The sequence below is a fragment of the Cricetulus griseus genome, assembly GCF_003668045.3.
Source record: "Cricetulus griseus strain 17A/GY chromosome 1 unlocalized genomic scaffold, alternate assembly CriGri-PICRH-1.0 chr1_0, whole genome shotgun sequence".
Taxonomy (NCBI): domain Eukaryota; kingdom Metazoa; phylum Chordata; class Mammalia; order Rodentia; family Cricetidae; genus Cricetulus; species Cricetulus griseus.
The window spans coordinates 258,018,163-258,045,588 of record NW_023276806.1 but is presented as its reverse complement, the minus strand read 5'-3'; the positions used below and the strand labels follow the sequence as shown (position 1 = coordinate 258,045,588).

Below are 27,426 nucleotides of genomic sequence, written 5' to 3'. Positions count from 1 at the left end.
AAAGGATCAGATGGCATCCATAGCACACCCCACCCCAGACAGCCCTGCGGACAGGGACTCCCAAGAAGAATGAGGGAAGGGAAATGTCAGCTTTTGGAGATGCTCACCTAGGGTAGGGACAATGTGAGGAACCTAGGGACACACTGAAGGCTGTCTGATAGCCCCTCCCAGAGAATCTGGTAGGGAAAGCTGGGAAGCACCTGTGCTAACAGCCGGAACCAAGCACCCCATGAAGTAAGCTGGCTTCTGCTTCCAACAGAGCTGCCCATGTGTCCTCTGCATGGTGCCCTTGTTTTAGTGACCCTCTGAAGGAGTCCTCTTGCTCTCTGACCTCTCTGAAGGAAAGGGAGTCCTCTTGCTCTCTGAAGGAAAGGGAGTCCTCTTGTTCTCTGTCCTCTCTGAAGGGAGTCCTCTTGCTCTCTGACCTCTCTGAAGGGAGTCCTCTTGCCCTCTGACCTCTCTGAAGGGAGTCCTCTTGCCCTCTGACCTCTCTGAAGGGAGTCCTCTTGCCCTCTGTCCTCTCTGAAGGGAGTCCTCTTGCTCTCTGACCTCTCTGAAGGGAGTCCTCTTGCTTTCTGTCCCCTCTGAAGGGAGTCCTCTTGCTTTCTGTCCCCTCTGAAGGGAGTCCTCTTGCTCTCTGTCATCCATTGCTAAAGAACCCACCCCCAAAAAATGTAGCCCAGGCTAGACCCACTATGTCCTAGGAAACGGCAGGGGTTCCCAGGCCTACTCTTTTCTTGCATCTGTCACCTGTGTCTATCTAGTGCCTGGCGTAGAGCACTTGCCTAGCACATGAGGCCCTGGGTTTGATCCCCAGTGTCACAAAAGCCAAACAACTGTGTCCAGGTCGGCCTTTTGGAAAGACTTAAAAGGGCACTTGCTACTCCCAAGTCTCAACCTCAGTGACTGGCTTTTCATGGTCAACTGCACAGAAGCTGGCTGCTCACATCAGGAGGGCAGTGCTCTTCAGGAGAACGAGTAATGTAGACGCACACACATCATTCTCAGAAGGTGCCAGACGGATGCAAAGTGAAGAAGGAAGCCCGGCTGCCTGGGAGAGCACAGGCTCTGCACTGCAGGAGGAGTCTGCAGTAACTGCCTATCAGGAGAAGAGGATGGACCTGCAGGGTTCCCCACACCTAGCTCCTCCACTCGTGGGGCAAGTTGAACTCAAGCATCTGTCAGGTCTGCAAGCCTTTCAGCATCAGGGCTGGGGTTAGCTCTCTCTGTGTCTCCATTGCTTAAAATGACAACATCCCTGCACACAAGGGCGACTGAAGGGAAGAGTGTGACTTTCCATCTTTGTACCCAGGTTCCACTAGCAGGAGATGCCTGTTGAGCTGCTATTCACATCTCTAAAATGAGAGCTGGCATACAGGAAAGGTAAGGATCTGAACATCTTGAGGTGGAAGGAGGAGAAGGCAGGGAGTGGAGGAAAGGAATGCCTTTCACTTCCCCTGTCCTGCATCTCAGTGGTGAGATAACGACACTCCCGCAATCTTCCCTTTGGTGTTGAAAGCTACGATAGATCCCAGCAGGATGGAACTATGGATACCATCCAAAGCCACGGATTCTTCTCCCACTGTCCCTCTCATTATGAAGAGAACAGAAAGCTCACTTCAAAGCCCTGACACTCCATGTCCTGACTGCAGCACAACTGCAATTGCAGCTGCTGCTCTCACGGGGTGAGCATCCCTGCTCAAGGCAAGTTCAAGGTCCCACTGGAACTTTCCATGTGCTCCATTAACTTGAGGTCTTGAAACATCACTACCAATGTCACCTCTGGATTTAGTTCCAAAGGAACTCAAAACAGGGTCTACAACGTATTTGCATACCAATGCTCATTAATCACCACAGCCAAAAGGGATAAGCAACCCACGTGTCCACAACATGTTACATTCATGTGATGGAATATTTAAAAAGTCAGGGGGTGGGTGGAGGGGTAGCTCAGTGGGCAAAGGTGCGCCTGATGATGAGGCTGATGACCAGAACCCACACAGTGGAAGAAGAAAACCAACCTTTGCCAGTGGTCCCCTGCCTCCACACACATACCATGGCATGCCCTCCACAATATAAACAAATAAAGGCAATAAAAATTTTAATGAAGGCACTTCTGACACTGAACTCAGCAGATCACAAAATGCGAAATATTGTATAATTCTACTTATGTGAGGTGTCCCGGGTAGTTACATCCATAGTCAGGAAACAGAATGATGGTGGCAGAGGAAGGGGACGACCATTTAAAGGGTACTAAACTCACTTGGGAACATTGGAAAATACCTGGAAACATAAGCAATACCCTGAGTTAGGCATTATTCATTACCTACTGTACACAAAAAAAAGGAAGAGGATGGCAAACTGATGCTACATATATTTCGTTACAATTTAAAAAAAAGAATCATCATCCGGCTTTAAAGAGCAAGGCAAACCTAGGAACAGGGTTTTAAGTGGGATGCTGACTGCCTCCAGCTTCAGGGTGAAGCACTACTTGGTAGCCAGGCTGAAGGGCAGGTGAGGATGTGTGAGGTCGTGGACATGAGGCAGCAAGCAGCCACTGGGCCCAGGCAGGAGAAGGACCAGACAGTAGGGATCCACTCACCTCCTGGACAAGGGGCTGCTGGAACAATGGAATGAGAGGATTCGTCCTTGGAATGTCAATGTGAATCTGAAAAACAAAAGCCACAGCCTAGACCTAAGGCTGGAGTGTCTAAGGCATCAGAAGCAAGGGGAGCTCAGAGCACAGAGCCACCAAGAGGAGTATGCCCCCCTGTAAGCCACAGTACAGACAGGAAACGCCCCCAAATAAACCACTTAATCAAAGAGAATAGGCTTCTCACCTAAAGCAGCCCACAGCCCTCCTCTGGTTCTCTGGATTAAATCTGGGATGGTACCTGTTTACCAGACATGACCAAGTATGTACCCCTCTTTCAGGATCTTAGTTATCCACAGTTCATAAAAGTCTGCTGTGGTGGGGCATGCCTGTATTCCCAGCACTCAGAAGGCTGAGGCTGAGTCAGAGGCCAGCTTGGATGATGATGTAAGTTCAAGTCCAGCCTAGACAACCTAGTGAAACCCTGTCTCAGAAACCAGCTGGGTGTGGGTGGAATAGTAATTACAGCATTCCTATAATCCCAGTACTTGCGATATAGAGGCAGGAGTTTGAAGCCAGCCTGGTCCATGTAGTGAGTTAGAGACAAACCAGTGATACATAGCAAGACCCTGTCTAAACAGCAAACAAAACCCACAACTACTGCTAAAAATAAAAAGAGCCCCAACTGTTGCTAAAAACATGCTGGAACAGGACAGGACAGGATGGGACAGGACTGCTCATGGGGTCAGGGAGTGAGGAAAAGCCAGGGCAGCGCCTTCAGTGAGAGTTGAGTCTCTTACTTCTGCCACCTGACAGGTGGCTCTGAGGCCATCCAATGCTCAGGCTCGTCCTAAAGACAGTATCCACATCAAAAGAGGCCACTTTGTTTCTGGGGACAGTCACAGCAGCTGTCTGCTGGCCACCTCCAGCCCTGCCACCTCTTCCTCCTGTGAGGATGCTGCTGGCAGACACTTTGGCAGCAGCCACAGGGCCACACTGATGCCACAGTCCAGAGCAGACTGACCACTTCTGAGCTTTCTGTCTCTACTGTGTGTCCTCATGGGATGGCCTGAGGTCAACAGCACCTTTGTTATCATGGAGCATGTTAGAAGTACAGGCCTCATCTCAAGTCCTACATCTACTGGTAATCCAAGGTGTGTGTGTCTGTGTGTGTGTGTGTGTGTGTGTGTGTGTGTGTGTGTGTGTATGTGTGTGGTGATTTGTACACACATGAAAGATAAGAAAGCACTACCACTGACCAGTGCTAAAAAACACATCTATCTAAAGATATAAGTAGCACGTACCCATAACCCCAATAACCAGGAAGCTGAGACAGGTTCAAAGTCAGCCTGAGCTACAGAGTGAGGCCCTGTCTCAGAAAAAAAAAAAAAAAAAAAAAAAAAAAAAAAAAATCAGGAGTGGCTCAGCAGTTAAGAGCTCTTGCTGCTCTTCCTGAAGACCCAAGTCTGGTTTTCAGACCCGTGTCAGGCAACTTACAACAGTTTCTAACTCCAGCTCCAAGGATCCAACACCCTCTTCTGGCTTCCATGGCACCTGAACTCAGGTGTGCATATCCACACACATGCACACACATACACATAGATAAAAACAAAAATAAATTTTAAATACACGCACGAGCACACAGGCACGGTAAGTTCTATTTTAAAATCCGGAATCAGAGCTGCTGAATGGGAAGCCGGAAGGGAGTCCCAGACACAGAGGACATCTAACTGCACAGCAGGCCCCAGGGGCACAGACGCCAGCGGCCCACAGACGGCATACCTGTCTGTAGGTGTCTTGGTGATGCTCCTCATTCCGAGAGTCGTAATACTGCTCAATGAAGCCGAAGTACTCCTCCCGCTTCCGCTGCAGGGTCAACTTCCGCCGCTCAGTGTTTGCTGGGAGATAGCCCTAAAGACAACCCCGTCAGTCAGAGGGTGGCTGGAAACCACCAAGGAACAGAAAAAGGACTGCTGAGAGGACGAGACCGGTCCCTTCCAGTTCAGGCCACCTGGTGCTCGCCCTCTTCTGGTTAGTGGACCCTGGGTGGGCAGATGACGGGAGGCTAGCTTCCCAAACATGGTTATTGTTTTGGTCACACTTCACGCTGGGGGCTCCCAGAGTTGGCACCGCTGAGCAGTAAATGTAGGTCAGCGGGAGGCAGCTGGACCCCAGTCACAGTCTCCAAGGGAATTACAGAATCTGTCTACTTCTGTGACGCGTCTTGGTACGGATTACACATTCTTTTCCAGTGTAACACTGGGAACCATAGCTCAGCAAGCTGAACAGAGTCAAAAGGTTGGGACGGAACTGGCAGCCTGGCTTCTGTTCTCACTCCCAGCCTGGATCTCATTCTTACTCCTAAGAATCCTGGTCCCCTTCTGCTTGCCAAATTCATTCTGAGCAGCATCTGAACTTACTAGGAGTGGCTGAGGCACTGGGGGTAGGGGACAGTGACAAGAGCCCCTCCCTCTCAAAGGTAGTGCATTCCATCGTGAGTGCCTGGAGAACTGGATAGGGGCTTGTTGGATCTGGGGTATGCAATAGCAAACAGGCCTTTGGACACCTTTACTAAATGATGGGGCAGGTTTCTGAGGCTGGAAATCAAGCAGTATCTGGTCTGGTGAAAGCAAGCCCAGTCCGGCTCCTGAGAGGCCGGCGAACTGACCCTTCAGAGTGGAAGATGGACTTGGAACACTCAGGAGTGTCGATGCTTGCTCTAGGCCAGCTCTGGGGTCCTCCAGTTCAACTAGATCCCTCCCCACTTTTAAGAAAGTGACACTTTGGACACAGGAGTCAGCACCTAGCTTCCATATATAGCTGGAGGAGTACTCTCACCTGCAGGCGTGGGAATAAACGCTCAAGCATGCGTCTCTTCTGACACAGCCTCACCCCTGCACCAGGCAGCGGTACTAGAGAAGTCTATGGCATAAGATCAACATGCCCAGACCAACCTTGGCAGGCAGAGGGCTGTGTGAGGCCCACGCTTCTCCTCGTGGTGGGTGGAACTCACCGACAGCAGTCTCCAGGTGACCGGTCGAACTTCCCTGGGAACGCCTGGCCAGCTCCACTTCCTCAATTCATCTACAGACAGAAAACAGCCTCACTGAATGAGGTGTTCCCGAAAAGGTTCAAATCAAACCTTGGTCAGATGCCTCCTACCACTGAATATCATCACTACCACGTCACCAGCTAAGACAAGCAGGGAAAGGCTCCAAGCCCACAGTCCCGAGCTGCAGGAGTCCAAGGGCACCTGCACAGTCATTATCTCAGAGAAGCTGTGGCTGTGTGGCCTGGCCTAGCTGCCTTGAGAGGCATCATAGGTTTTTCAGGTTAGAGTCTGGGGCTCCTGAGAGATTGAGTGCTCTTCAGTTCCTGAGAGACCGAGGCACTCCCTCAGGCAGTGAGTGAAGCATTCAGGCCATCTGTGGATCTCTGTTTCCTAGATGTCAGAGAAGCATACAGGAGTCTGACAGGACAACTGGTCTGAGTCATGAATTTTGTGTACCCTATAGAGCTCACAACACAGCTTGCAAACATTGTATCCTGGCAACCACCACTGCATCCTGTTTCTGATAAAGGAATAGAAATTCTGATTGCTTGCAATAAACTTGTCACAGCCCCAGTCCTGCTGTGATCCTTCCAACCCAACCCGGTCAAGATTCGTTTCCCATTGTCCACATCAGGTAACCTTAGCCCAGTAAGTAAGCACTGGTACTTACCAGTGTGGGCCTGTGTGAGAATCCCTGGAGGGAGCAGAGGTCTCGGAGCTGGAATAGGAACCCCCATGGTCTGCACGAGGACCCCAGTGACAGCCACATTGACTCTGGTCCCTAATCTCTGATAACAGACTTCTATCTAAACACCTGTGCACCACACTGAGGGCTGCTAGAAAGTAAAAGAAGGCAGAGGGTAGAAGCTCCCATCCTCTGAGGACCCCAGTCACCATAGCGCCTACCTTGCCCAGGGCTTTGGGGAACTCACCTAAGTCGGTGTTGTGGCTGGAAAGTAGCTGCCGGAACTTTTCTAGGCGCGTTTTCTCCCGGACTGTCATTGGAGGGGCCCCAGAAGCATTCTGGTCTGAGATCCGGGCAACAAGGGGGATGATGGGCCGGAGAGGGAGAGACTGCTGTTTGTGGAGTGAGTTCCTCAGGCACGTGTCACCTGAGGGGATTTGAAGAAAGAGAGAACTGTGTGGGATGGTCATGGATCAGACACCCTAGGGCCTGCTTGGGCAATGGTGTGGTGCCTTCTCCAGGGCAAGGGTTGGGCCTGGGACACTGCCTGAGGATCCAGCTGAGGGTCCAAGAGAGAGAGGGTGAGGCCCAGCAGGGCTCTGCTCCCATGCAGAGGACAGCTGTGGCCAACTGACTGCCCCGGGCCCAGCAGGCACTTCTGAGAATGTGTGTGGTGAAACCAAGGAAATGCCTCCTTCTACTCTAACCTGGACCTCTCTGCAGTGCCTCAGGGGAAAGTGGTAGTCACCCAGCCTAAGGCAGACAGTTCTTCACCCCTCCACACACCAGAGTGCGTGAAAGGCTAAGCCTTGACCCTGCAGAGCACACTGGCTGCCCTCAACCCTGCAGAGCACACTGGCTGCCCTCAACCCTGCAGAGCACACTGGCTGCCCCAACCCTGTAGAGCACACTGGCTACCCCAACCCTGCAGAGCACACTGGCTGCCCTCAATCCTGCAGAGCACACTGGCTGCCCTCAATCCTGCAGAGCACACTGGCTACCCTCTAGAGCCTGGCACAGCTGCAGCCTGCCCTTGGCCCACCAGGAGCCAGCCCTTCGAGGCAGGTAGGGAGCTGTGGCTTCAGGCCACCCAGTGCTGTGCACTGCTCCTCTGTACTCCACAACCCCACTCAAATGAGCCAGCTCTGGACTCTGCTGTGTCACCTCTGAAGTAGTGTCACCACTGGGGAAGGGGGACAGTGCAGGACTAGTGCTCACTTGCTACGCAGAAGGCGCCGTGCTGTCCATTTCAGCATGTTGTCTCTTGTGACCCCTATGATGCCTGCTAAGAATATTTAGTTCTTTTACAGAAGAATGAACTCAGGCTGGGGAAGTGGAGGGGCTACCTTGGGACTGTCTGACTCCTCCACTCTAATTAATTGCCACAAAGAATTTTTGAGGACAGCCCTCTAAAGGCTGGGTCACATTCTTCAATACCTGGGCTTTAAAATGCAAACATTAAACACTAAACAGGAACTAGCCATCATTGCAGAAGTGTTCGACAGCTGTCACAAGGCACCTGGCTGGGACGCCCACGGTGACAAGTGGGGCCTAGAAAATGCAAGTCTTGCAGCAAAGCTTAGACAGATGGGCATCTCTGGCATCCGCTGTTTACAGACAGATGTATACTGAGGGAACCTCCATAGGGGGACATGTGGGGGACCCGGGTACACAGGGTAGCCTGCAGGGATCATGGCAGGGGCCTTCCTGTCACTGGGAACCTCAGTCATAGCTTCAGCCACCTGGTCAATCAATTCGGAATGCCTGTCTCAGACTGGCAATGTGGGTTCAAGCTGGGCCCTGTGTCAGCAAAGGCAAATGACAGAATTACAGCAAAAACCCTACAGCCAAGCTTCATGGCCTCGGAAACTCAGAGACTGAGGCAGGCCACACTCTGGGGCTTCGACATCTCCATCCTTTATGCCCATGACCTGTGAGCCTTTTTAAATGTAACCAGGACCAGACTCAGATGTAACCTGTGCAGCTCAGAGTAGCCGATTTGCTTGCACAAAACCCTTTGGAGAACATTAAGCACAGCAACGAGTCCTTAAAGGCACAGGAAGTCCCCAGACATCCAAAACCACCATCACCCCCAATAGTAACTGAGGCCACTTTCCCAGATTAAGAAAACAAAACAGCCAGGTGGTGGTGGCACGCACCTTTAACCCCAACACTTGGGAGGCAGAGGCAGGTGGAATCCACCCTGTGAGTTCAAAGCCAGCCTGGTCTACAAAATGAGTTCTAAGACAGCCAGGGCTGCACAGAGAAACCCTGTCTGGGGGGAGGGGGAGTAGGTGTGGGGATGGGGATGGTGGTAAGAAAACAAAACAAACAGATCTTTCCTGTCACCTGGTGGGCAGTGACTGTTAGGTAGCTGTGACCTGGTCCTGCAACACAGCTTTTTGCATCACAGAAACAGGGAAAAGGCCTCCAGAGGTGGGCAGCTGTTCCCCAGGGCTGAGGAGGTAAACCATTTGTGAACTCAGTCACTGACACCTTTAAATACATTTAGTCAGTACTTGTAAACCTGACCAGGCCTAGAGCAATGTGAAACAACCTCCCCAGGGGAAGCTGTGGGGAAAGGGAGGAGGGGGGGAGGAGGGAAAGGGAGAAGAGGGGAGGAGGAGGGAAAGGGAGAAGAGGGGAGAAGGCAGAGAACGTCTATGCTAGGAAGTAAAGGCCCAGTGGGAAGGGCAGGGACAGCCAGCGACTGACAGGCTTGCTGGTGTTCTGCTTCAGGCTTGAGGGCTTTTCTTTAATTGTTTTGGTGTTGTTTTAAATTGTCCCATGAAGATCTGTGCAGGAACGTCTTTTTCTCTGGCTGCCCTCTACTGAGAGGCTGAGGCTACGGGGGCAGGGGACTCACTGGAGTTTCGGGACAGCTGGGCGTCGCTGCTGGACTTTATGACCTTGTAGCTGGCGGGGACGTCTGATGATGTCGACTGCGAACGTTCAGGTTTTACTCTCAGCTTGCTGTGGTTCTCTAGGACTTGGGCCGCAGTTGCCAAAGCCACTTTCGAGTTCAGAGTTTGGAAAGGAGGTGAGGAAAAGTCCTCTTCCTCGTCATCACCTATGTCCCAGGCGTCACTGGTATTCCTGGCAAACTCGTGGAAACTGGAGGCCTTCTTGTTCTTCAGAGGAACTGAGTTCACTTTTGACCGTTCTTTGATGAAGCTTCAAGAAAGGAGACGGCGTTACCAAGCAGTGTGACACACCTGGCCACCTTTATTGGCATCTGTCATACAATTACATGACCAACCACCTGCCCGTACTCAGAGCAAACTGCCCATAGCCACTACTTATCACAGATGCAGAGCCAGGGCCATCGGCTCTCCATACTCTTATTTCCCAGCATCCTCCAACTCATGAAACCATCCGGACAGTCTAAGCTAAGAGAAGTGAGGCAGCCTCGCCATGCTCATAGCTGCCCCATAGCCCCTCCTGGTCACTGTGCCCTCAAGGTTCCAGGTAGTAGGGCACAGTGACCACCCACTACCCACCCACTGAGTGACAAGGTGGACCACAGCCTGCCCTCCACCCTGGCCCCACCCCATTTTGGACACACATAAGCAAGAACTAAGCCTTAACAGTAGAATTCACTGAGGTGTCAAGTGGATTTGTTAAGCCATCATAAGCTAGAGTTGTTGCTGGAGTAAGATGCAGGCTTGCTGGGGGGCGTGGGGAGGAGGGGGGTAATGTTAACTGTCCAAACACAGAGCATTAAGTCTCAGAATGAAAAGGCTCCTCTGTTTACTCTGCCAGCCTAGAACAAAGTCTGAGCTTGGTGCTGCTCCGGGCTTTCCCCCACTTTTAAAACACAATTAGCTTGAGACTTGTGAAAGTCTGCAATACATGGGAACTGGACCCCAGTGGGGTGAAAACATCACTCACCCCTCAGGGAGGCATGGCCACTCCAGACAGTAAAGCAGGCTGTGTCAGAAAAGCTACTGTCCCCATTCCTGTGACATTCTCTCCAGGGGATCCCACACCCCTGACCTCCTCAGGCCCCTCAACTAATGAGCACATGCTACCACACACAGCCATACACACACAAAGACACACAGCACAAACACACACAGTCACACGCAGAGACATGCATGCACAGCCACTACAGTCACACCACACACAGCCACACATACAGTCACGGCCCCCCCCCCCCCCCGTCACACCACACAGTCTCACACGCACACACATACAGTCACACCCCCACACCACCACACACACACACACACACACCCACACCCCCACACACACACAGAATTAATAATTTTGGGGCTAGAGAGAGCGCCCAGTGGTTAAGAGCACTAGCAGAGGACCCAGGTTCTGTCCCCAGCACCTACATGGTGACTCACAACCATCTGAACTCCAGTTTCAGGGGCTCTGATGCCCTCTTCTGGCCTCTTCAGTCACCAAACACAAAAAAATATGGTGCAAATACATTTATGGAGGCAAACACTCATACACATTAAAAAAATTAGAAAATGAATAAAAAAAAACCCAAGAAAATCCAGGTGGCAATAAAAACACAATAAATCACACATCTGAGTGAGACTTAGTGAAGGACATTTTGAAAAAGAGTGGCCATGGGTTATATTCTTCAGAACACAAAAATGCCATTGTTTTATCATTTGACAGCTCTGCCCTGTTTCACTGCAACAGCGGTTCTACCTACAGAATTGTTTTGGTTGGGGGGGGCGCTAGGCCCTACCCCAAAGGAAACCTAAGACTCTGATGGAAGGCCTCACCATCCAGGGGGAACAGAGAAGATATGTGACAGATAAGGTTTTATTGGGGGGGGCGGGTAGGGGAGGACAGGTGGGAGAAGGGAAATGGGACTGTCATGTAAAACAATCCTGTTCCTAATTCAAATAAAAAAAATTGGAAAAAAAAAAAGAATTGTTTTGGTTGACATACGGTCCATACATGTTTAGGAGGACATGTAGAATAGAATTATATTAGAAAAATATGGCATTGGTTAACTGATGTAAAGTGACATTCAAACAAACCCAGTCCCCTCAAAGCCTCATATGGCTTTATGTGAAACCGTGCTGTGACCTCGGAGTGGGACCAGCCACACAGTATCACTTAGAAGCCTGTCATGCCTGCAAGTGGCTGATGGGGCTGCTCAGCAGTCAGTAACACTGGTTTTATTTGAGCTATAAAAATTATTGCAGGCGATATTTCCACTAATAGTAATAATTTAGCAAATTGGAGCCAGTATCCACAGAGAGGAGATGACTTAGTGTGCTCATGCAGTTTAGACAATTAAAGACCGGATATAGCGGCTTCTAGTATGATGGAGATTAACCACGTGGTGATTAATGATGGTCTGCGGCTGAGCAGAGAAAGCAATCAAAGCTTCCAAATAAAGGTGCTAAAACAAGGGCGATAAATGTTTTACAGCAACAATCTGGGCTTGTAAAACAGTCTGGTGCTCCACTCATGGTGCCCCCATGTTTGAGAATATTAATACTGAACCAGCACATACCATGAGAGAGGGAAGCCATTAATCAGAGCCAATTCATTCTGATTTGTGAAGCCAGGTAAAGTAGACAGACAGTATGACTCTGTGAAGTGACCAGGAAGTATCCTGGGTTTTACTAATATTAACAAGTGAGAAAACAAAGCTATTAAGAGTTTGCTGGGCCAGGCGTTGGTGGCGCACGCCTTTAATCCCAGCACTCAGGAGGCAGAGGCAGGCAGATCTCTGTGAGTTCAAGGCCAGCCTGGTCTCCAAAGCGAGTACCGGGATAGGCTCCAAAGCTACACAGAGAAGCTTTGGAGCCTATCTAACTAAGAGAAACCCTGTCTCGAAAAAAACAGAGAGAGAGAGAGAGAGAGAGAGAGAGAGAGAGAGAGAGAGAGAGAGAGAGAGAGTTTGCTGGGCAGTCTGGGACATGGTCATATTCCTGAAGATCTGCCCTCAATGCAGAACAAGGGGAAACTCAGTTGATGGGCACAGTAAAGTGAGTGACCAGGACAAGCATAAAATCTGAGCATAAAAGTGTACCCACTACCTGTAGAATGGGTGGATGGTAGATTTACATGTTAACTACCTGTCTGGATGGGTTCTACTGGGATGCTTTTGTGGCAGTAACAGAATACTCAACTGCAATGCTCAAATGGCACAGAGCATGCTGTTGGGCCACTGGGCGGACATCTCCAGTCTCTGGCCTTTCCCTAGGAGCTGCAGTCATTTGTCACAGCCCTGGGCATCTCACCTCACTACCAAGTTCAAAAGGAAGCAGGAGGCAGGTGCATATCTGCTCAAAGTGCCTCCTTCATAGAATTCACAAATTTCATTCATACTGTCTGTCTCATTAAAAGAGCTGTCATGGGGCTGGAGAAAAGGCTCAACTAAGAGTAATTACTGCTCTTGCAGATGACCTGACTTGACCCGGGTCTGGTAGATGACCACTGCCTGTAACTTCAGCGTTCCATAGGATCTAATCCTCTCTTCTGGCATGCTTGTGTACCCGCGTGCACGCGCGTACACACACACACACACACACACACACACACACACACACACACTTAAAATAAGATAAAAATCTTTTTAAGTTTCCATGAACCCCACTCATTGGTAAGCCCACCCTAAACTAGTCACTGGGGTTGTTACCACAAGACTATGGACTAAGGCTTAAGCCAATGCTAACACCTTCCCTAAGAGCATGGCTGCTTACTCAACATCCGAATAAAATTGGGGCTCTTGCACAAGGAAGCAGTGGGGGTGGGAAAGACTGTCATGTCAAGTAGGTTATCAACAGTACCTGCCACACCATCAATGCACCAGTGCCGACAGGAAACAAAATTCACACTATGCAATGGTGTAACATTACAGAAAATGAAGCACTTAAGAGTGAGTGTGTGTGTGTGTGTGTGTGTGTGTGTGTGTGTGTGTGTGTGCGCGCGCACACACGCTCGAGTGTGCAGAGTGCTAGCCTATTATGTGCAAGGCCCTAGAGAGGAGGAGAGGGAGGAAGGGGTAAAGGGAGAAAGGTTTAAGGCATATGTTGGTGCATGCTCATAATCTCAGCCCTTGGAAAGCTGAGGCAGGAAGTATCAGACTGCAAAACCAGCTTGGGTTACACAGTAAGAGCCTGTCTCAAGACTCTTCCAACCCTTCATGGGGCTGGAGAGATGGCTTAGAGGTTAAGAACACTTGCTCTTACAGAGAACCTGAGTTTGGTTCCCAACACCCACATGGTGGCTCACAACTGCCTGCAACTCCAGTTCCAGGGATCCAATGCTTTCTTATGCATCCATATGGTACATACATGTATACGTTCATATATATACATACACTCAGGCAAACACACATACATACAAATTAATTTAAAAAAAAAATTCCCCTTTGCCAGGTGGTGGTGGTGGCGGCGGTGCACGCCTTTGATTCCCAGCACTTGGGAGGCACAGGCAGGTGATCTCTGAGAGTTCAAGGCCAGCCTGGTCTACAGAGTAAGTTCCAGGACAGCCAAGACAACACTGCGAAACCCTGTCATGAAAAAAACAAAAACAAGGGGCTGGAGAGATGGCTCAGCGGTTAAGAGCACTGACTGCTCTTCCAGAGGTCCTGAGTTCAATTCCTGACAACCACCTTTGAATGAGATCTGGTGCCCTCTGCTGGCATGCAGGCAGAAGACTATATTCATAATAAATAAATAAAATCTTTAAGAAAAAAAACAAAAACAAAATGGAAAAAAAAAAAAGCCTGCCCCTTTGGCCAGGATATTGGTACACGCCCTTAAAATCCCAGCACTCTGGAAGCAGAAGGCGGTTGATCTCTGTGAGTTCCAAGCCAAACTGGTTTACATAGTGAGCATCTTCACAGTGAGAAGATTGCTCCTGACCACCTGTGCCAGAGAAGCAGATGGAAGGGCCGGACAGGAAGCGTCGCTTCGGCAACTAGAGGAGGCAGTGGTGAGGAGACTTACTTTTTGGTGAGCCGAGGATCCAGAGGAGGGTGCTGAGCTCCATACACAGGCTGGATGCTGAAAGCAGGGGACACAAATTTAGTGAGGAAGCTAAATGTCCAGTCGAGAACCTGATGTCACACCAAACTCATGGGACTTGGAAAAATAGCCTGCTTCCAAGAATGACACCTAAGCCATTCCAAAAGACAGTAGCCTATCCTTCCAGATGGCCATAGGTGATGCTCGGTTTCCCTGGGGAAGTGTCAGTGCCATGGCATTCCCGCCCAGCAGGCAGTCCTATCTAAAGCAGCCCAGGCCCAGCAAGATGCTGTGGCTGCTAAGTGCTTGCTGACCATGTCCAAAGACCAGTCTGACTGGGATTACAGCGCATCTGTAATCCCAGTATTCTCACAGCAAGACGGAACAGGACAGAGAATTGTCTGAAAGGTCACAGGTCAGCTAGCCAGGGATAACCAGCATGGCAGGACAAGAGACCCCTTTAATCCCAGCACTCAGGAGGCAGAGGCAGGTGGATCTCTGTGAGTTCAAGAGCTGGTCTACAAGAGCTAGTTCCAGGACAGCCTCCAAAGCCACAAAGAAACCCTGTCTCAAAAAAAAAAAAAAAAAAAAAAAAAAAAGAGGAAGAGGGAGGAACCTCCTCAAAGTTCCTTTGACTGCACATGCTCCATAGCACCATTCCCCAACACACAGTAATAATAAATGACATAAAATAATCGAGGCCACATGAGAGACCTCGAGCTTTAGAGCCAGTGAGAGGAGAGTTCCAATGCCACTGCTGTCAGCCAACACCACGGTGAACCGGCAACATACTTTCTCACCGTAAAATGAGGACACCGAAGGCAGTAAAGCAACAGCATACGTCAAGAGAAGGGTGGATTACACTGTGCCTAAGTGTTTCTGTTGTGTGACTTCCTGGGAAGAGGTGGACAAGCATCTCTCCTCCTGAGACAGGACACCAACAACAGACCAAAGAAACCACTCCACCCCAGTCCAGCCTGGAGAGCCAGGGAGTCGCCTGGCATCACTCTAAGGCTGCAGCAGCAGCATTGACAGCACCCTAGCATGGACCACTCCTGAAAGCTGCATACCTGCAGCTCTCTGCACAACTGGCAGGCTGCTCAACTGGAAACAGTTCCCTTTTCCTGGCAACGGCTTACTGGTTTTTTAAGTATGGGAGGCACTTGTGACTCCTGCAACTTTCTTACCTTTTGAGAGTTTGTAAGTTGTGTACTTCCCAGAGTTTTAAGATCCCCATGGCTCCAGGAGCCATTGCTTCTGACGGGGAAGCACACATAGCAACATCTATTAAGATCTGCTTTAATCTACGTTAAAAGCCTCTTTTGCATGAACTTCAGTTCTGCTTTAAAACAAACAAACCTGCAATGTGGCCATCTCTAGCAGGAATGAGATATTTATAACCTAAGACCCAATACTTTCACTCTTAAATATCTAACTTTAAAAATAAAACCAGGTATGGTGGCACACATCTTTAACCCCAGAATGCAGGAGGCAGAAACAGATGGATCTCTGTGAGTTTGAAGTCAGTCTGGTCTATATAGAAAGTTCTAGGTCAGCCAGAGATACATGGAGAGATCCTGTCTCAAAAAAAAAAAAAAAAAAAAAAAGGTTTATTTGTATGTGCATGGGTGTTTTGCCTGCATCTGTGTCTGTGCACCACTTATGTGCCTGGTGCCAAGGCAATGGTGGCTCAGAGCTTGTGAGAGTGGCAATGACTAGTCTAACTTGAAGCCAAAGCCACGAGAGGAAGCCAGCCCATGCCTGACACTACCTGGTTGTCCAGGAACTGGAAGGTGGATGGCTCAGAGACCTATGGTAAAACCAAAAGTCATTGACACCTAATGATACTCTGCTATACTCATGGGTCGGTGCCTAGCCCAGATGTCATCAGAGAGGCTTCCTCCAGCAGCTGATGGGAGCAAATGCAGACAGAGACCCACAGCCAAACTTCAAACGTTAAGCAGAGCACAGGGAACCCCAGGATAGAGGGGGAGGAAGGATTGGAGGAGCCAGAGGGGTTGAGAACATGACCCACGGAATCAACTAGGCAGGACTGATAGGGACTCACAGAAACTGAAGTGACAATCACGGAGCCTGCATGGGCCTGCTACAGGTCCTGTGCTATGCTTGTTTAGCGTGGGATGTTTGTACAACTTTTATCAGTGGTAGGGGGGTGTCTCTGGCTTTACTGTCTGCTTGTGGGACCCTTTCCCTCTTTCTGGGCTGCCCCATCCTGCCTTGATATGAGGGTTTGTACCTAGTCTTATTGCATCTTGTTATGCTGTGTTCAGTAGATATCACTGGGAGGCTGCTCTTTTCTGAAGTGAAACGGAGGAGCAATGGATTGGGGGCAGAGAGGAAGCAGGGGCTGGAGGGAGTGGAAGGAGGAGATGCTGTAGTCACGATGTATTGTATGAGAGAATAATTTTTTTAAAAAGTGGGTCTTCCCTAGCCGGGTGTTGGTGGCACACGCCTTTAATCCCAGCACTCAGGAGGCAGAGGCAGGTGGATCTCTGTGAGTTTGAGACCAGCCTGGTCTCCAGAGTGAGTGCCAGGATAGGCTCCAAAGCCACAGAGAAACCCTGTCTCGAAAAACGAAAAGAAAAGAAAAGAAAAAGAAAAAGAAAAATGGGTCTCTCACAGGTGTGCCCAGCCACTTGGGTTTAGTGGATTCCAGACGCAGTCAAGCTGACAACCTAGAATAGCCTCACAGGTGCAGAACTGTAGCATAATGGCTCCATATATTTTGTAAAGCTAATAAAATTAAGCCGTGTTCACGTATTTGCATCTGTGATACGGGACACACCAGGGGCAGTGCTTTGGTGGTGAGGCTGCAGACCAGGGCAGGCCTCAGGGAAAGCGTTCTCCTTCAAACCTTGTGACTTTCTGAGGTAGGGGCTTCTGTAGGCATCACCTTTATAGGACACAAACAAAGCAATCCAGAAAGCCTGGAGAGGCTTGGCTCAGCCCAGTGGTTGGTGAGCAGGCTGTGGGTGGGACCAAACACGTGAGAACTCAACCCAGCACACACTGCCAGGAGACCCTGGCTTTCTTCCTCCCTCCCTATTTATAGTTTACTCCTCACCCAAGGTTTAGTAAACACCACAGGTTTACCAAGTCTCTTTTTCAGACTCTTTTTTTTTTTTTTTTTTGAGACAGGGTTTCTCTTTGTAGCTTTGGAGCCTATCCTGGCACTCGCTCTGAAGACCAGGCTGGCCTGAAACTCACAGAGATCTCCTGCCTCAGCCTCCTAAGGAGTGCTGGGATTAAAGGCATGTGCCACCAGCACCAGGCAGGATTTATTTTTATTCATGTATCTGCCTGTGTGTCTGTGTGAGCAAGTATGTACCACATGCATGCAGTGCTCTCAGAGGCCAGAAAAGGGCATAAGACCCTCTGGGACTAGAGTTACAGATAGTTTGAACAGCCGGGTGCACAAGTTGGCTTTTCTTACCAGTCACACTAGGAGAAAGAGAGGTATTCAGGGGTCAGGGTGACTCCTTGGAAAAACTGATTCCTTGTCCCCAACACTGGCTGCCCCTGGCTGGGAATATGAGGAGTCAGACCACAAAAGGCCAACACTAGGCCCCTTGTAGCTTCAAGGAGTCCAGGTAGCCTGTGGAAGCATCTCGCAAGCCATGGCTGCCCAGCCAGCACCAGACTCCACACAGGTCCTGATGTGATGGACACTTCCTTATGTCCAAAACATGGCAGCAGTAAGCCGGGCAGTGGTGGCTCACACCTTTGATCCCAGCACTCAGGAGGCAGAGGCAGACCCATCTCTGTGAGTTTGAGGCCAGCCTGGTCTACAGTTCCAGGACAGGTTCCAAAGCTACACAGAGACACCCTGTCTTGAAAAACAAAACAAACACACAAACAAAAGCAGATAGTTTGAACCTCATGTGGGTGCTGAGAACTGAGCGGGCGCTCTGTGGGAGCACTGAGCGCTCTTTATTACTGAGCCGTCTCTCCAGCCAAGTTCACCAGCATTCTGCTCCCTCCCCCCCTTTTTTTTCTTTCTGCTTCTTATGACAGGAAATCCTTAAGATGTTTTCAAATAAGAACGTGGGTGGATCAATCATTTCCGCATGATACCCTTTTCACTTTTTAGAGCGGAATATAAGATGTTAGATATCATTGTGGCAGTTTTAAACAAAAGTGTCTACACTGTTTCTTTTAGTTCAGAGGGAATCTGCTCCCATGTGAGTCTGAGTTCTGGACATTCTGGACCCTTTCAGCTGTAAAGGTCAACTCCCTGAACCTCTCCGGAAGATTGCAAAGTGATTCATCCCATAGGCTGCCACAGAAGCACCAACCCTAAAGGCTATGCCGGTGTGTGTGTTCCTGGCATTTTCTAGGCAGAGGAGGACAGGAAAAAGCCTAGAGGTACCAGAGTACTGGGAAATTCTGGCTCACAGAGAGGGAGGGGAAGACTTAGACAAAAACAAAAATTAAAACACAGCCACAGATACATGGGGGGTGGGGCATGGGTTTGCATTTTAAAATTTTCAGATTCTCGGACTCCAGCATTTGAACTCTCAAGTCCAAAGCCCTCATGGTCAAACATTAAATGCCAAACAAGGCAGGAGGCTCCCACCAGGTCAGTTAGGAGAGCTGCCTGGATAAAACAGTAAGATCCTTGGATTCTCTTAAGAAAAGGCAGACCTAATCGTCACAGGCCTGAGGGCCAGAGGCCATCAGCTAAGAGGAAGAAGCTCTTCCGCTCACAGAAGACTTTTTCAAAGATGTTGGCTGATGAGCAGGCACAGCCAGAAAGGCTGTGATAAATGACAGCCTCGCAGAAGCATCGGAGCCCAAACTGAATTTGTTAGCATGTTCTTGAACTAGACCATGATGTGTCTGAAGTGGGGAAACTTTGTATAATAAATCAGTTTGCTGAATCTCAACAAAGACAGGTGGGAAGTTAGCAAAGGAGAAATGAAGATTATCACAGCTGCTGGACAAAGACAGTCTACAAGAGCAGGAGAGCAAAGGTGTCCATTGCTGACTGGAGAGATGGCTCAGTGGTTCATAGTGCTGACTGCTCTTCCAAAGGTCATGGGTTCAATTCCCAGCACCCACATGGTAGCTCAAAACCCCATTTCCAGAAGACCTGACACCCTTTTCTATGCCAGGCATACACATGAAATAATTAAAAAAAAAAAACCTTTAGTATAATAATTCACCTATGGGCCAGCACTAACTGGGCCCCTTGAGAGCCCCACACTCAATACCTGGGAAAGTTGATCTCCACTACACTTTTAAATAAACATTGGCCATTGCTGGGGGTCTGGGTGGGTGACAGTGCACAAATGTAATTTTGGAACTTGGAAAGCTGAGGTTCCCTTAGCTACACAGAGTACACCAGGGCAGCCTGGACTACAGTATGAGATTTATTTTTTTATAAACTATCTTTCTTTAAAAATATGTATTTTGAAGAAAGCAAAGAAAAAATATGTATCTTGTATCCTTACAATACAATAGGAAAAAATATGTATTTTGTATACAGTGTTTTGCCTAAATACATGCTGCACATCAGAAGAGAGCACCAAATCTCATTACAGATGGTTGTGAGCCACCATGCGGTTGCTGGGAATTGAACTCTGGACCTCTGGAAGAGCAGTTGGTGTTCCTAACTTCTGAGCCATCTCTCCAGCCCCAGTATAAGATTTTTTTTTGCTCAAAATGTAAAAGCATTCTACTGGGATTCTGGTCCAGTTAAAGACACAGCAGCTGGGGAGTCAGTGCCAGCTGTCTCTCCCTGTGTGAACATGGTACGGACCTAAGCAAACTATGTCCCGGGAGCCTACAGAAAAGTGGTGGCTTCTGGAGCCCCCAGGAAGGTGCTTGGCTCCTCTGCCTTTGTCACGAATGCTTCGTCGTGTTTGTCAAGAAAAGCTGAAAATATGTATGCAGGAGGGAACCCAGATTGTGTGTGCCCAACTCCAAAGTGGCAAAAGGCATTGACAAATTCTTCAGGCTGTCCCCTAAAGTCTCTGAGAACTGAGTTCCTGAAGAAGCTTGATGCAGAGGCTTAGGAACAGTTAAGAGAAAGTCGTGTTCTTTGCCACCTGATCACACAAATGAAGAAAAGGAATAGAACTTACTCATCTTCACTTTACTTAGGGATTCTGGGATGTAAATTTGGGTAGATGTGTTTGTTCAATTGACTTGTTGAATAGGCATTTAGTTAAGGGGGGAGGGCACTAAAATTTAGCCATTCAAAAGCAACTGGCTATAAAAAGGGAGAACTGGGGGGAGGGTCGGGGGTTCAAGACAGGGTTTCTCTGTGGCTTTGGAGGCTGTCCTGGAACTAGCTCTTGTAGACCAGGCTGGTCTTGAACTCATAGAGATCCTCCTGCCTCTGCCTCCCGAGTGCTGGGATTAAAGGCGTGTGCCACCACCACCCCCGGCAAAAAGGGAGAATTTTTATAATTTGTAAATTATAATAGCATACTTGAATGTATAATGTCATATGCTGCTTCTTTTACCACTATTTTCAGACAACAAGCAAAGTGCAGGGAAAAAACAATAAATACCCATGAAGTGATGAGTCTGGGCTCACGTCAACATCTGCCACATTTCCAGCCCTTGAGGAGCACAGGGAGCACAGAGAGCACTGATGTCTGCGCAGTCCTTTCCTGCCCCACTCCCTACATGCTAGCCACCCTGCATGTAGGTACAGGGACCTCCAGTCCATTCCCGCTCTTCCTTTCACTGACTGCTTTTCTTCCCTTTGTTGTTTTTGTGTGCTATGTGTGTGGACAATGCCTGTAAGTACAGGTGCCACACCACAAGCTCAGAGAACAACTTTCAGGAATCACTCCTTCCACTTGGGATCTAGGAATCACACCCAGGTTGTCAGGTCTATGGCAGCAAGTCTCTTTCCCATGGAACCCAATCACCAGACCTAATAAATATCTATATGTCTTTCTTCTCCTTCTCCCTCCTCCTCCTCTTTTTCTTGTGATGCTGGGAGATCAAGGGCTTCAGCTCCCAGAGGCAAGCACCCTAACCTAAGCTCCAGGCCCAGCCGAGCCCAGCCGGATCACTCCACAGCTGACTGTTTTCACTTAGCCATGTTTCCATCCAGTTCCACGTCTACTTTATCTAATTACAGATGTGACATATGCTTAGTGGAAAAACCGGAAAGCCGGCCATTTGTTGATCTTCAGCAGGGGAAGCACCAGTGCTGAGCAGATTCTCAGCTTCTAGAAGATTGTGGTCTCTGTCTGCGGCTCCTCACAGCGTGGTAAAAGCAGCACACACTATCAGGCACTTACAATCCTGAGTGGGTATGGTCAGAACTCACAGACCCTGGCTCTGCCTAAGCTGGCCCATCTCTAACAGACCTGAAAGCCAGGGACTGGCACGCTGCAGCCTGGAGAATACCACACATGCTCTGAACTGACAGCATAAAGCCCAGGGGCTAGCCTCTGCCACGCTCTGAGAGGACAAACCCACAGAAAGTGTTGCCAGGGGTGTCTTACCCAGTTGCAACAGTACGAAAGCCTTGGTGGGAAAGCCCAGCAGGTGTCTGGTGCTGACACAGAAACTGAGCAAACACTGGAACAGAACTGACCATGTTAAATGCCAAGACATTTGGCAACAGGACTCCATTCACACGGATGCTCCATGGAAATCTTCCAGATCCCAAGGTTCGCTGTTTCAGCAATAATTCAGTACTTTCCAGTCACTTACTTTATCAGCAAAAACATCTCCAAGTCCCAAATGGGATATAATAGATCTACCCGGGCAAATCCCAGCTTTTACACTGGTCTACTATCAGATTCCTAAATGCCATGAAAAATGACCAAATGACAGGAGATATTTTATTTAAAAATATATGGGTGACCATGTACTTTAAAGACTGGCCACTTTTCTCAACTTTTTTCTTTTTTCAGTGTGGGGCACAGAACCCAGTGCTGGCCGGACCACTACATCCAAAGCTCCTCAACTGTTCAAAAACACTTTTTTCCTTATCTCATGTAGTCCACAGTGTTCTTGAACTCCTGATCATCCTGCCTCCATTGCACAAATTCTAAGATTCCAGACAGTGGGGGCCAGGACCTTAACTTCTTTTAATACTAATAATGACTCCCTTGACTTTTTTTTTTAAGACTTTATTTATTTATTATGTATACAACATTCTGCTTCCATGTACATCTGCACACCAGAAGAGGGCACCAGATCTTATAACGGATGGTTGTGAGCCACCATGTGGTTGCTGGGAATTGAACTCAGGACCTCTGGAAGGGCAGTCGGTGCTCTTAACAGCTGAGCCATCTCTCCAGCCCCCTCCCTTGACTTTTTTTGAGACTCATGTAGCATGATGCCCAGACACACACAGGAAAAGCACCATACACAGAAAATAAAAATAAATAAAATCTCAAAAAGAAATTACTAAAGGCATTTTGCTGACAGGAAAGAGAAGCTGCTCTAGCAGGCCTGGAGATAAGCGTACAGGGTGACCCAGCTCCCACTGGTCTCCTATACCCTCATGACAAGTGTCCACATCACTTGGATGGCAGAAGCTGCTCCCATAACAACCAGGACTGAGGGGAGTGAGCAGCACTGACAGGGACAGGAGTCTGCTCCACAGCCTCCCAGTCTGGCCTCACTTTCCTTATCTAATGGGTCTTAGCTTCAAGTTCTAGCACCTGGCAATTCTGCCACTCAGCAGCTCACCCAGGCAGGTGATTTATTAGTTTCGAAAGGACAACACAGAAAAGTCCATCTTCAGTCCCAGCCCTCAGATCTGCCCAGCAATCATTCCTGGTGAGTGGGAGCTGATGAAATGCAATGATAACTTCAGAACTGATCCAGACCTCACAGCTCATTCAAGCCAAGCCTCTCATTCCCATTTCCTTATCACCTGATAAGGAAATCAGGTGTTCTGTTGTAAAACTTGACATGGTGGTTTGAATCTGGATGACCCCATAGACTCAGGTGTTTGAAGGTTTGGCCCAGGGGGTGAGGGGTGGGAGAGTGGAAGTGGGGTAGCACTATTAGGAGGTGTGGCCTTGTTGAAGGAGGTGTGTCGCTGTGGGGGCGGGTCTTGAGGTCTCAAACTCAAGACCTGTCAGTGTGTCAGTCTCCTGCTGCCTGAAGGAACAAGATGTCGAACTCTCAAGCCCTTCCATGTCTGTCTCCCTGCCATGCTTCCCATGATAATAGATGGACACTCTGAAACTGTAAGCCACCACCTCAATTAAACGTTTCCCTTTATAAGAGTTGCTGCGAGCCAGGTGATGACTGCTTTTAATCCCAGCACTCTTTTGCTTGTTTGCTGTTTTTCAAGGCAGGGTTTCTCTGTAGCTTTGGAGCTTGTCCTAGAACTAGCTCTGTATACCAGGCTGGTTTGGAACTCACAGAGATCCTCCTGCCTCTGCCTCTGCTTCCACCCCCCGAGTACCGGGATTAAAGGCATGCGCCACCACCACCGCCTAGCATTAGTGTTCACTCTTAGAAGACTTATAATGAAAAGAAACAGGCTGAGCAAGGAAAAATATAAAACATACAAATTGAGGAGAAAGGGGGCACCAGAAAGTGTAATGGAGCTAAATCTGCCTTCAAGGAGATAAACAGATTTAAAAAGTGCTGACTGCTAGGCCGGGCATTGGTGGCGCACACCTTTAATCCCAGCACTCGGGAGGCAGAGGCAGGTGGAACTCTATGAGTTTGAGACCAGCCTGGTCTACAAGAGCTAATTCCAGGACAGCCTCCAAAGTGACAGGGAAACCCTCAAAAAAACATTAAAAAAAAAAAAAAAGAAAGAAAGAAAAAGAAAAGCTAAGGTCGAGGCATGGTGGTGCACATCTTTAATCCCAGCACTCAGAAGAAAACAGGCAAACGTCTCTCTGAGTTTGAGGCAAGCCTGGTCTACCTATCCGAGTTTCAGGACAGCCAAGTTTAGGTAGTGAAGGAAACCACTGAAAACAGAAAGCTGGTGAAGACATAAATGAACAAGGTGACCATATTCCAGTCCCAGCAAGCTTTAGTCACGTGGTTCTGGCTTTATAATCAAGGGTACAAGAAAGGGGTTCATGGAATCTCCCTCTGAGACTAAGGAAAGACTTACATGCAGAGCAAACACTCAGACATAACAAAATAAGTTTTTAGACATATTTAAAGAGCCAGGCATAGAGGAGGCCAGGGGAGGCAGAGGCAGGTTGACCTCTATGAGGTCAAGGACAGCCCTGGTCTACACAGTGAGTTCCAGGACAGCCAGGACTACATAGTGAGACCCTGTCTCAAGACAAACAACAAAAATTTAGAGAATGCTTTGCTTGTTTTTAATTTGGGCTGTTGTAACAGAATTTCTATTTATTGTCACTGAAGCCGCTCCATCAGGATCAAAGAATCCAGAAGTAACCAGACACTTTGTGAACTTTTCTCATCTCTAACCCTGTAAAGAAGAGAGAAGTGGCTAGATTCTGCCCTGCTGGCCACCCTGCACACATCATTCACAAGAGTTCAGATGGCAAAACTCTGTCCTGGAAGCAAAGCACCTTGTACAGAAGTGAGCAGCAGCTCTCCCCAATGGCCCTGAGCTCTGGGCTCTCTGCCTACTGAGAGTGCACAGGCACAATACTTTCCTCACCAGACAGGTATTAAAAGTGCCATCCATCATGGCAACACTTTTATGCCTCAATAATAAACAAGACAAACAGGGGAGCTGAGAAACATCCTTTTAATTGTTTACTTGCTCTAATAAAAGCAGTACAATTAATAATGACTACTTTTGGGGCAAGTACAATGTACTAAAGAAACACTGCCGTGTTTCTTTACAAATAGGGCATTTCATTTAGCCTTCACAGAAACCCTGAGGGAAGTGTTTTTATTCCCGATTTCATAGATTAGGAAACTGAGGCCCAGGCTGGAGAGATGGCTCAGCTGTTAAGAGCACCGACTGCTCTTCCAGAGGTCCTGAGTTCAATTCCCAGCAACCACATGGTGGCTCACAACCATCTGTTATAAGATCTGGTGCCCTCTTCTGGTGTGCAGATGTACATGGAAGCAGAATGTTGTATACATAATAAATAAATAAATAATCTTTAAAGAAAAAAAAAGGAAACTGAGGCCCAGACAGATTGTCAATCGTATGGGTAAAATAATTTAAATAACAACAACAATAATAATAATCTGGACTCCAAAATTCTTGCCTCTACTGCTCTGTTTCAAAATGAAAAACAAGCCAGAGGTTTGAGGAAACTGAAGATTCTTCCTATGTAGCAAAAGTAATGTTTTTGGGCCATCAAGGTGCTCAGACCTAGGGCAGTGGTTGCACACACACTCGGGAGGCAGAGGCGGTGGATCTCTGAGTTTGAGGCCACCCTGAAATTTACTATTTGAAATAGTACTTTTAAAGCTGACTTCCTATAGCCCAGTAGACGAAATAAAGAAAACAAAAGACCATTAATGCGTCACATCTGGCAGTCCAAAGGCACAAAGAAAGATCACTCATCTCCACTGTCCTCATCGCTGCTTCCTGATGTGACCATTTTTTCACTGATTATTATCTTAGGACATCAAAATGTAATGATCCCTCCATAACAAACTCATAGAGAACAGTCGACACAGCCAGAGAACTCACTGGAGCAGGAAGGAACATAAATCAGTGGCAGGAAGTGAGGCTTATCTAAAAACACAGAGTGTCACTGTACAATGTGTGAACGTTGTAACTCCACAGCACCTTAATCCAATGCTACCTTTGCCTCCCCTGGGATTATATTACCATGTGCTGCTAAAATCTGGTTCCGAAACTTTCTCCATGTGTCTCATAAGTTCCACAGCCAATATGGACTATCGTTTCTCTCCTCTTGAAGAAGGGGGTGGGATGCCGGCTGTAGCTCAGTGGTAGAGTATTTGCCTTGCACGGTGTGAGGAGAGACAGTAAGAGGGAGAGAGGAACAGAAGGAGACAGAGAAGAGAAATTTCAGGAGGGAGTGGGGGGAAGGAGTGGTGGGAGAGGGAGAAAGTGAAGAGGGGAGGGAGGGAAGGTGGGAGGGAGGAGAGAGAGGTCACAGGTCAAAGGATTATACCTGAAGGAAAGGATAGGTGTAAATCAGTCAGGAAAGACAACAGGTGGGGGACACCACCAGACACAAATTCTACCACCAAGTAGCCTGTGGCAGGCAGAAATCTTACATTCGGTAAACACGTACTCCTTTCTCTTTCCAAGACACCACCCAAAACAAACTGAACCAGTAAACCAACGGCAGACTGATGGATGGACAATTGCTCAGAAGGTCAACATACACCAAGAGGAGAAAGAAAAAGCTAAGAAAATAAGTTGCTTGGGAGGCCTGCTCTCCAGCAGTACTGGGGAATAAAAGAATGTGATGCATCCACACAAAAAGAACAGGGCTTCTGGGGGGTGGGGGTGGGGGGGGAGTTAAATTGGATTGCACAAAAGATTAGCAAATGCCAAGGGAGTAACTTCACTCTCCATCCTGTGACCACCCTATCGTAATTTCTAATGAGAAAGGGCCAACTCAAGACAAAGTCGGGTCACTTCCCCGGCTCACGCCCCTGCTGCCCGGGCTGGCCCACCAGAACTCCTGGGGAGTCCAAAGGGAAGACAGGAACGTGTCGGGCTAGAGCAGCAAGGCCAAGGGCCACCCTCACCAAGCAGCCAGCCACGCTGTGGGAACTCTGCCCCTGAGGAGTTGTGCACCAAGTGGGAAGCGGCTGTGCAGGCGGTCCTCCCAGGCCAGGCTGACAGCCGCAACTCCCCCAACTCCACGCCCGTCACACCGGCGCCCCGGACGCCTCCCAGCTCAAGTTCCCCGCCCCCAGACCCCAGCCTGCACCCCACACCCACGCCGGCCAGGCTCCTCCGAGAGGCAGCTGCCCTCCCCCCGGCCTCGGGGGCGCCCCAGGCCCGCGGCACTCGGGGATCGGGACCCGGAAGGCTTGGGGTCCAATCCCCACTCCCCGCGGCGTCCTGGGCTCACCTCCCCGGCAGCTTGGCGCTCCTCTTCCAGAACTGCTTGCTGTTCTCGGCGGCCATCGCTCCGGCCCGGGGGAAGGCCTGGTCGGTGGGTCACGGGGGCGCCCCGCGACAGGCCCCCGGGACCCCGCAATCTGAGGGCCAGCCCAGGCCGCTTGCCCGCCGCCGGTCACCCGCTCCCAGCTCCTGGGG

The 27,426-nt window shown here is 49.1% G+C and overlaps 1 protein-coding gene and 1 pseudogene across 2 annotated transcripts in view; one reads left to right on the top strand and one right to left on the bottom strand.

The window, feature by feature from the left end:
- Positions 1 to 27,378, bottom strand: part of Tbc1d22b (TBC1 domain family member 22B) — a 47,330-nt gene extending 19,952 nt beyond the window's left edge. For both annotated transcript variants that reach the window (XM_027394423.2, XM_027394424.2), the window contains exons 1-7: positions 27,239 to 27,378; positions 14,262 to 14,318; positions 9,194 to 9,501; positions 6,575 to 6,754; positions 5,604 to 5,674; positions 4,373 to 4,501; positions 2,600 to 2,665 (exon numbers count right to left, since the gene is read on the bottom strand). In XM_027394423.2, the coding sequence (XP_027250224.1) occupies positions 2,600 to 2,665; positions 4,373 to 4,501; positions 5,604 to 5,674; positions 6,575 to 6,754; positions 9,194 to 9,501; positions 14,262 to 14,318; positions 27,239 to 27,294 (867 nt within the window). In that variant the 5' untranslated portion in view covers positions 27,295 to 27,378. The remainder of the gene's footprint in view (positions 1 to 2,599; positions 2,666 to 4,372; positions 4,502 to 5,603; positions 5,675 to 6,574; positions 6,755 to 9,193; positions 9,502 to 14,261; positions 14,319 to 27,238) is intronic.
- On the top strand, positions 20,051 to 20,379 carry LOC100755094 (annotated as a pseudogene).
- Positions 27,379 to 27,426: the final 48 nt, after the last annotated feature.